At 33.6% G+C, this 10,698-nt stretch overlaps 1 protein-coding gene across 1 annotated transcript; it reads left to right on the forward strand.

Moving 5' to 3' along the window:
• Positions 1–253: 253 nt before the first annotated feature.
• LOC106767044 (E3 ubiquitin-protein ligase CHFR) lies at positions 254–10,400 on the forward strand. Its single transcript, XM_014651861.2, has 15 exons — positions 254–414; positions 1,331–1,481; positions 2,449–2,546; positions 3,190–3,251; positions 3,347–3,438; positions 3,530–3,653; positions 4,629–4,715; positions 6,592–6,682; positions 7,123–7,230; positions 7,473–7,573; positions 8,130–8,195; positions 8,288–8,375; positions 9,021–9,081; positions 9,727–9,790; positions 10,083–10,400. Exons 1-15 carry the CDS (start codon positions 345–347, stop codon positions 10,212–10,214), a joined length of 1,395 nt encoding a protein of 464 aa, XP_014507347.1. The 5' UTR covers positions 254–344; the 3' UTR covers positions 10,215–10,400.
• The last annotated feature ends 298 nt before the right edge of the window (positions 10,401–10,698 follow it).

Genomic DNA, 10,698 nt, shown 5'->3' on the forward strand with positions numbered 1-10,698 from the left:
ATTATTTGAAAATATTTATAATATGTCAGATAGGTTACTTTTTTTTTAATGAAATGATTTCTAAAAGATACAAATATCTTTTCTTTAACTATGTGATTATTTAATGAATAATTCATGAGTTAAAATAATGTCAATATACAACAAAATATAAAATAAAAATTCATTTTATTGAAGACTAGAAATAAAATATAAAAAAATTTTGGTATAAAAAAAATTAATATTAAGCAGTTGATCTCTTCATGCAACCTTTTGACCTATATCAATCAAGATCATCAATCCTTTCAAGTTTGAACTTGAACCTTTGTACTCCACTTCACCGACCAAATAGGCTTTTCTTGTGATCAATGGAGGAAACAGGAGAATGCTCTTCTTCAACTTCAGCAAAGCACTTAGATGAAATTTGGGCCAAACTTGGTAATAATAATTTTTAATCTTAAATTTCATTCCTATTATCCTCCGTTGCACTCACATCTTATAGATACCAAACAAAGTTTCAAACTTGGTGCTTTCCATTTCTCCCCCTCCCCACCCATTTGGGATATCACTGTATTTATTCAAATTTTAAGTGGAATCTGAAGTCTGAGTATGAAAAGACTATTTCTTTTTATTGGTTTGATGACCAAATTTACATTTTTTGTGAGATGTCGAAGCCTCCATTTCATGGTAGGTTACTGCGTAGTTCATCGTATCGATTACGGACACGGACTGTAACAATTGGTAGTTGTGGATGTCACTTTGGGGCTTTGAATAATTTAAAGGAATAATTTAAAGGAAGTTAAACGTGCATCCCCTTATTGGGGTGCATGGCACAAAGAAGAGAGAGATACACAGGAAAAAAAGAAGGGAGAAGAGAAAAAATAATAGATGATATGATTGGAAATAATAAGAAAAATAGGAGGAAAAATGAGGCGGAAATGAGTTTAAAAGGTGGTGCTGTCTTCACAATGACAAGAACTTGTAGGGTTGGATAGGAAAAAGTGTCGGACTTGTGTGTCTATTGTTTTGAAGTGGGTGGCAATAAATGGAGATGCTAGTGTTAGCTCGCTGTTCTAATGGATTTATACATTTCAAGGGGTTGCTGAGAATGTTATTTGAATGCTTTTTACAATATCACTCTTTGTTCCCGTAAAAATAAACCACGTAAAACACATGTATCTGTATGAACTTTATTTGGAAATTTGTATGAAAAACACATCTGATTTTTTTCATCCCACTTTTTAAGGGGATGCCAATTAACTCCTAGATATAAACAATTGAAGATGCAAGTAAAGTGTGAAGTTTTAAACTTCCTTACGTTTCTTATTTTAATCAAACTATTTCCTTTTTGTAGTTCCATCAGACGAGAGATATTCAGATGTGGAGATAAGGTCAGATGAAAAAGTAATATCTTCAGAGATATCAGCTACTTCTAGTGACAAACGTAGCTGGTGCAAAATAGTACGGAATCCTGACCTATGTTCGGCCACAATGGAGAACAAGAGGTAAAGTCTTGACTAGTTAACAACTTGTATGTATTTCAGCAAATCATGTTCCCTATTATCCACGATAAATATCAGTCCTTTCTTAGTTTGAGAAGAATGTTGGTAATCCAAGGGGGAGAAACACTAGGAAGATCTTTATCAATAGATCATGAGCCAACCGACATACTGGAAAGCATGGCACCACCTTCAATAGAAAATCTTAAGACAATAGGTCCATGAGCTTTTCTCACTCATATATTACTCAAGTTGTCCTTTACTACACAATGTATGAGTCTCACTCACACTTGAACTCTAGCAAACCCTCCTTCAAGTGAGTTCCTTCCATACTGTAAACTCTCCCTCAAGTGAAAGCACTTAATTGTGCATTACTCACACTTCTGTTCACCTCAATGGCATACCTCATGGATTCAAAAGGGATCATCTGCACATCTGGATCCAACACCAAATCCGTTGTATTTGTTTGAATTGGTCACTAGGACTAATCATCAACTCTGATACTATTGTTAAGAAATCCAAGGGGAGAAACACTTGGGAGATATTCACAAATGTGGATCAAGAACCAACTACATAAGATAACAAGACACTACAGTCAACCCAAAATTTAAGACAATAGGTTTGTAGGTCTTTCTTATTTATATATTTCTCAGCTTGCCCATTTCTAAACAATATAGTATTTCAACTCACATTTAAATTCCATTAAAATCAGAGGAACAATTGTATTATTAGAATCAGTTCTCTGCTTTGCTAGGGTTGAATTCCCATAACTTGTTTCAGCTTCATGATCATGAATCAATAGCATTTTACTTGTAATTAATCATAATAATGTTCTTACAACCTCCAACCTGAGTTGAACTATTAAATGTTTATTTATCTCTTCAAGAAGGGTGTTATCTCCTTTCCTTTGAGTATTTTACTCCTTTTATTTTAATTACTTTGGTTTTGGGTGTATCATGTATTCATGCTGTAGTCAAGATACAATTCTTGTTGATGGGGCTGTGATACACAGTGATGACACCATTGTCATTAAGGATGGAAGCCAAATTATCCCAGGTCCTGATAGGGAAGGTCAGATTTTTTTAATATTTATGGCACAGTAACAATTTCTATTACTGGCAACATTTATGTTATACAATTTGTAAAATTGTGTTGTCTGTCTGTTATAGCTCCATAAAGTAGCGTTGCCATTGTGCTACTGTCAATCCATTGATTTGTTTCAAGCAAAGTTGTTATCCAACTTTTCTTTGTAGTGAGTGGCAGGTCATAGTGTTCTCTTTAATGTGATTTAAACTTGGTTTGACAAAAGTGGTAATATTTATTATTCAGCATGTTGAAATACCAATATAATGGAGGGCTTCAGGGTGAAAAATGGGCGATTGATTGTGCATCAATAAGCTTGGACAGTGATGTGGCCAAAAGTGATTGTGCATCAATAGAGCACAGTAATTTGTGTCAGTTTTACCCACATTATGATCCGTAATAGGGAATTACATGTCTCAACAGTATTATGCTACCATATAATTAAATTATAATTTAAGCTTGTTGGTTAACATGATTTTTGAGTTTTTTAAATAATTATTAAAGATTTTTAATTTAGTGTTGGACAGAACAAAATCTGTCTGCTAATTATAAGTTTTTGATACTGTTTTTTAATAATTATAAGATGGTTATTAATTGCTTTAATTCTCCATTTCTCTCTTCATGGCACTAGGATTTGTCAGCTACAAATTTCATATAATGTCTAGCCCAGATGGCTCCCAGAGGCAGCTAAAGGTTGGTATTGTCTAATATTGCTCTGCCTCCTTAATGTCTTCTTTAATATGTTTTATCTTTAGTAATATTGATGACTGGTTGTGTTTCTTTTTCAGATATGTGTAGATGCTGATCACGCGAAGTGTAGCATTTGCTTAAACATATGGCATGATGTTGTTACTGTAGCTCCATGCCTTCATAATTTTTGGTATGGATACCATTTCTCCATCCTTTTCTTAGTATTGTAGTTCTGTTTCAGTTCTTTGAATTTTGCTTGACTTGCTATATTGCCACTACAGCAATGGTTGCTTCTCAGAGTGGTTAAGGAGATCAAAGGAAAGACATGCATCTGTACTTTGTCCTCAATGCAGAGCAGTAGTTCACTTTGTTGGAAAAAATCACTTTTTGCGTATAATTGCTGAGGTAAGTTTAATGCCAAATTATTCAGTGTGGGAGGAGGGAGTCAGATATGTTTATTACAGAATCAGAGTGTGCGTATCTGCTTATGGTAGTTACAAAAGAGGAGGAAAAGGTGATGTTGGGCATGGATGAGAGGATAGTTTGATACATAGACCAAAGCTTAAGCCTTACTCTCATGCACAATTTCTAGGAAAAGGACATGTCCAAAATTATCGTTTTCTAAAGCTCTCATGCTAGTATTTGTTAACGGCTTTACAAAATATTAACCAGGCAACTTTTTAATGTTGGTGGTGGGCTATGGAACAATGAAACATGTGTAATTCTTTCTCTGCCATGATCTTCCGATTTTATTTAATTACAAGTCCAGATCTTTTGGGTTCAATAGCCCCTTAGCTCTTAAATTATGTTCTCCGCGTTTGATATGAGATATTTTGATCTGTAAAAGCTCCATCCGTTTATTTGTCTTTATTATAAATCTGTTTTATTTCTTTTGCCTTGGCAACTAGAAACTCTAAAGCTTTGCATGTGCAATAACTTCCCATCTATTAGGAAGGGGCACTTGTTCTGAGTAAAATGTGTTCATCAGTTCTGATTTGATATATTATTAAGCTTAAGTTTCATCTATTGACTTTTCTCAATGCTAGATATAGGCTAGGTCACACATTTTTGAATACTTTATATATGCTTGTAACTAATAACAAATTCTTGTTAAACCTCGAACTAATCTACCCGTAGGAATGTTCACCTCATTTATTAGTGTCACCAGGGATAGCATCAGGGCGCTATAGTTAATATTTGTCTGCATTCATCGAAGCTGACATATTTTGCCCGTAAATTTCATGAACTCTAGGCTGTAGATAGGATAGTTCTTTTTTTTATTTGTTGTTTGTTGTACCTTTTGATTTATTAATTTTCTTCTCTTTTTACCTTTTGTTCTCACTTAGTGCTTTTCTTTTTTCTAATATACATATTTTTTAGGATATGCTGAGGGCTGATTCTTCACTAAGACGCCCACATGACGAAGTTTCACTTTTAGATTCTTATGCATCAGTACGATCAAACCTTGTGAGTAAGATGATTCTTTGAGCAATCAAAGTTTACTTTCCTTTGCTGTATTATGCTGTTCTTGTCCAACCTTACTAAAAATTCATACACTCACATTGGAAGTTATCTTAATGATTATTTGTATCAAAATGATTTAGATATTGATAATTTTGTATGTTAAACAATAGAAAATACGAGACAATGAGCTGAAACTATTTCTGAGACAACACGTGTTTTTATTTTTTTATTGAGAAAACATAATTCAATAAAATAAATAGAGGAGATTTGATATTGTCTAACAATAAATATATGATATGGAAATAAATAAAAACATTCCTAACTTTATGTAATATATATATTCCTGATTATATAGAATCTGTTCCTTATTATATAATTATAACATTCTCCTTCATGTTGGAGCATATAAGTTCTATGCGTTCAACTTGCTACAAAATATGGTCAATCCATAGTCCTCTTAGAGGCTTGGTGAATATGTTGTTCAACTATTCACTAGTGTTGACAAATCTTGTGGTGATGTCTATGGACTCAACTTTTCTCTTATGAAATAATAATTTACCTTAATATATTTTGTCTTATGAAAAAAAGGATTAAGTGAGACATGAATAGTAGATTTAATTACACTACATAGTTGAACATCAATCTTTGCCAAACTATAGGGTATGTGATATGCAAGCAATGTGCACTACAACGTGGTCTAAGTTTTGATTTTTGTGCTTATTGATTCAAGTTTTAGTGTGTTAATACAGGTGACATGGGTTTTGATTTGATGGCCCAACTTATGAAGGTGCATAAGAGGTCATAGAAGGGCAACAAAGGGTGGTGGAAAATTTGAGGGAAATAAATTGGTTTACGAGCAACTATTGTAGCTTTATGGGGTTTGACAGTTATTGATGTGGTAGTTGCAGCATTTGTTGTAAAGTTTGTCTAGCAGGGTAAGATAGGTTAACTAGTAAGCAGAGAGTTGTGTAGTGGAATTGAAATATTAATGAGATTATGTAGTATTTTATGATGTAAGGATCAATTTGAAGTTTAATGCCTGTCGTTGTTAGTTTGGTGGATGTGGTGGTTCTTGTTTATGGTCTTACCATCTGATTGTTAAAAGAGTTCATCAGACTCAATGATAACAAGTATGTGAATTACTTAATGACCAAAAATAAGCAAGATAGTTTATGGCCCTCCAGTTAACTTTTTTTTTAACCATTTGGTTTCTCGAAGGCTCATAATCCCTCCAAATCATTGTATCCACCACCTTCTTAACACTGCCTACAGTTGTCTGTTCAATGACTTTAGCTCATTTAACATTGTACTCGTGCTGTGCAATGGGTTACTTTCAGGTAAACAACCTAGCATTAGCACACAGTATGTAATGAGCAATCCATGTTTGGTATATTGAGAGTCTTATGTTGGTTGCTGAAGGTCTAACTCAAGCCTCTTGCTTTACCTGGTCTTGGGACCGTTATGATACAATACAGCAGTTTGATGAAATATCATTTAGTTTTTAAATTGTATAAAATTTTGCAGACTTGATCTATTTTTCTTAAAATTTTGAATCTAATAGTTGGTTTGATAAAATATGCTTTTCAAACTAGTGATTAACAAGGTAATTTTACAAAATATAATTGATTCTATACCATATCTGGGTGTCTATTGGATTTGAACATCTAGGTGTAACAAAATATTCTGTATTTTGTCTCGCAAATTTATTGAAAGCCAGTTAGATTGTAATTTAGTACATTTGCTAGACTCTTCTGTCAAACCTTAGAACAGATTTTAAATACCTTTATTTTTGGGATTTTATGATTTTGCATCATGGTTCTGGTTTTAGATATTGTGGGCTTATATTCTTTACTTTTTTGTTGTTTGTTTTTACGATTAGGTCATTGGATCTGGAAAGAAGAATCGAAAGAGGGCTTCCGCACTACTAGAAGATCAAAGTGATGGCACATATCATCAGTGCCCACAGTGTGGTAATAACAATACAGCATTCGATCTGGAATAATGTCTCTTGTACAATGCAATCTATGTAGCAGAACGTTTCCCCCCAGAGTCTCCTTTGTTTGCTGTGCTTATTATTCATGGTGTTCAACTTTAAGTTGTGCTGTTCATATGAATATCAGTGTTTGTAACCTGAGGTGACCTGCGTGAAAGATATTTTTATTGTTTCTTTGAAAAGGATTATTGAGCTGATATGTTTAATTAGATATAGTTGTTCCTTGTCCGTATACTTGAAATAGATTTGAAGTTTTTTTGTTTGAGTATCCTTATGTCCGCATCAGCTACTGTAATTATAGCCTGAATTTCATGACAAAATCACGTCATAAAACCAAAAGAGAAAACAAAATTGTGACTTTTTTCTTTATTTCTTGTTCTCATCATACTCATTGAGTTCTTTACTTATTATTTTTAGTTACTGAAGTTGGTGGATTTGGTTGCAAACATGACACTGTTCATCTCCAATGTCAAGCATGTGGAGGAATGATGCCTTCCCGTACTGGTTTTGGCATTCCTCAGTATTGTAAGTTATCGTGTTTAATTTAGTAAATGGCATTGTCAAATTTATGATTTTGTTTTTATGAGTAGCTTTTTGATTTGGGTTAAAAGTATTTTTGTGCTAGCTTGTAATAGTGTGACACCTTGTAGGTTATTCAAATTTATGTTGATGAACAAGAATATTTTATTTACTTCGGTTTCATTTATGGTGGGGTTTAATATTCACATTCATTGATAAAGTCAGATAATTCATGTTTTTTTCCACAGGTTCAGGATGTGATAGGCCATTCTGTGGAGCTTATTGGCATGGTCTAGGAGTAACCGAGAATGGCTCTTACCCTGTTTGCTCCCAGGATACATTTAGGCCTGTATGGATTATTGTTCATCATAGCTGTTAATTTTGACGAGTGTTTCTATTACTTGCCTCAAAGATTAAAGAACAAGATAGAGAAAAAACCAAGACCATTTTTCTGTATTATTTCTGCAATTGTCAACCCTGAACACAAATATCAGCTTACAAAGGAAATCTCTTCCTTTCACACAGGGCATTCCCTGTCACAACAATTAAAACTTTTCTTGTCTGAACATCTCACAAGATTAGAATATACAGACTTTCTCAGAAAGTCTGCCCCTGTAACAACTAACAGTTTAACTATTTTTTTTTAAATTTCTTCCTATAATACACTTTCCAAACCCTCTCATTACTTCCTTGCCTAACAGTTTCATTCTAGAAAGATCTTTTGTTTTTGTGTAATTATTGGTGTGCCATTACATGGTGGATATTGTTATCAATTTCCATCATCCAGTTAACCGTGCAGAACAATGTTTCCTTTCTTGTTTTTGTTTTTTTTGGCCTTGTGAATTAAAGGTAGTGGATATGGTATAAAGGTCACTTTAAGCACGATCTTTGTCCCTTTTTTTCAGATTTCAGAACACCCTATTTCGAGCATTCCATTGTTAACACATGAAAAGAATCTCCATGAACAGAAGGTATGTGCTTTTCAATCCCTTTATTTTTTATTCCTTTTGGTCTGTTTTAACTTACATCCATTATGATGATATTTTTGTTTGTGGTGTTTTAGATAACTGATAGTTGCATTAGACAAATGGGAAGGACATTGCCGGATGTGGTATCAGAATGGATACAAAAGCTGGACAACAGAGAAATCGGTTAAGTGATAAATTTACCATCCATGAAATAGTTAATAAGAAGCATTCCTCTTTAAATGTCTCTTGTTGCCTTGTTTCCGAAGCATTTTCCCAATCCAAATATGATTTGGTTAACTGTATCAGCATCATGATCTCTCTCGGTAAACTACTTAGAAGGAATTATGGCATCAACTGAGAAACAAATTTGTGACCATAGATCACAAATCCCTTCAACATGTTTTCACGACAATTTTTTTTTTTTAATCAAGCTTGCTTGAGATTTGATGAGACAAGGCGTTGGATTATGATTTTCTTGGTGGAAATTGGAAAGGAGAAGCCATGGCTTGGATCTATTACAACCTCATGAACTTTCACTAATTTGGCTGTACAAAGGGACAAGCTGTATAATAGTTGTACAATATGACTCAAGCTGCTGAGTTAGCAACTAACTAATCAGTAACCACAGACCACACTACTGAAAATGAAAAGAAAAACAGGCCCTAAGGTTTCTGTTTTACACCAACTTGTATGCACATGCAAGTTTTGATTTAGTGGGAATTTTTGCAAAATATTCTTATAAAATTTAGTTGTTGTAAATTGATGTTATGTACAGTGAAAATGTCAACACATTTTGACTTGCTCCTTGCCTCGTTTTTCTCTTGGCAGATAGATCGCGAATGATGCTAAATCATGCTGAGACGATTACTGCTCGAACTTTTGTATGCCGGTAAGCTTTGTCCTGAAAGTGGAATAATCTAAACATAGTCTCACATTCAGCCTCATATGGTTTGCTATTCAAAAGTTTTGAAGAAATCTATATAGTGTGATACCTTCCGAACCAATTTGTCAGTATCCCAAATATGCCAAGTTTGTGTTGTTTTTTACGTGCTAGTTCTCAGTATACGTTACCTAAAAGCATTACATTTTGCTTTTTATTTGGAATTTACAATACATTTGGTTATTAATTCTGTTGATCTCTTGCATTTACTTGTTCATTTTATCATATTTTTGTTTTTGTAGTCTACCCCAATATCAACTTTCTAATTAGAATGACCAATGAACTTCTTGAGTTGGTTCCAAGATTCTATTTTAAAAGATAATCTTTGGCCTATAAAAGAAGGTAACCTTTGATGGTGACAGTGTTCAAAAGGTCTTCTATATCCAGAAAACACGAGTTCATACGAACTGAGCTTTACAGATTACACTGTTCTTCTTTGGGTACACTGTTGACTAAATTTCTATGCATATATTTTGAAGTTATTAACACCTTGAGCTATTTTGATATAAAAACTGACTATAATAAAGTGTGGAATTAAGTCAGAATGTCATCACATTATTTTCATATTCATAATGCTTTAATGTAATCATGCAGTGACTGTCATCACAAGTTGGTGTCGTTTCTCCTTTACTGGTTTCGCGTCTGTATACCCAAATCTGTAAGTACCTTCAACCCAAAGCATTCTGCTAATCAACAGATTCTAGCTCTACTAAAAACTATTTTTGGGTTTGTTTTCCTGTAATCATGATCTGTGTACTATATTTGGTGAAAAAATTTCGTTTGTTACTAATATTTGGTGAAAAAAAATGGCTGACCTAATGAATAAATAAAATTTTCCTAAGAAAATAACTCCTAAGTTTTTTTTTTGATGTTTTGTTGTTCTATATACTATGAAAGTGGTGTGCAAAGTTGACCAAGTTTTACTGTTTTTGTGTGTATATTACGAAAAGCTTCTTCCACCAGATGCATCAGCGAGACAAGATTGCTGGTATGGATATGCATGTCGAACACAGCACCGTAGTGAAGAGCATGCTCGTAAGAGAAATCATGTGTGCCGTCCAACCAGAGGCTCAAACGTGTGACTATAATGTCAGCATTTTTCTTTCAAGTTCGAACTGTTTTCTTATTCTTCCCCTTTTCAACAATACTATGTGTTGTGTCAGTTAGACTTTTCCTCTTGTTGGATCAATGACGCTAATTCCTGGATTCAAAGCACTTCAAAATTTAAAAAGTGGTGATTATCTAGCAAGTAGTCTTGTTACAGAAAAGTTGGTTTTATATTGCAGAAACTGTAGATCATAAAGTTTTTATTTTTTTATTTTTCTTATAATGCTATATTTTTTGTTGTTGGTGATCATAAATTTTATTTTCATGACAGCCATCACTGCTTAAAAAAAATTTAAATAAATTATATGCTTCTATAGAACAGAAAATTGACCGGAAAGAAACGACTTCTTCCCCTAAATTTTCGGTCAAATGCTAACCACGTCCTTCCTTGAAGGGTGTCAGCAGCTAACCAGGCCCTTCCATCAGTGAGCTCGTCGTTTTTTGATTTCTTCTTCTCTT

This window comes from Vigna radiata, chromosome 7 (genome assembly GCF_000741045.1).
Source record: "Vigna radiata var. radiata cultivar VC1973A chromosome 7, Vradiata_ver6, whole genome shotgun sequence".
Lineage (NCBI taxonomy): Eukaryota > Viridiplantae > Streptophyta > Magnoliopsida > Fabales > Fabaceae > Vigna > Vigna radiata.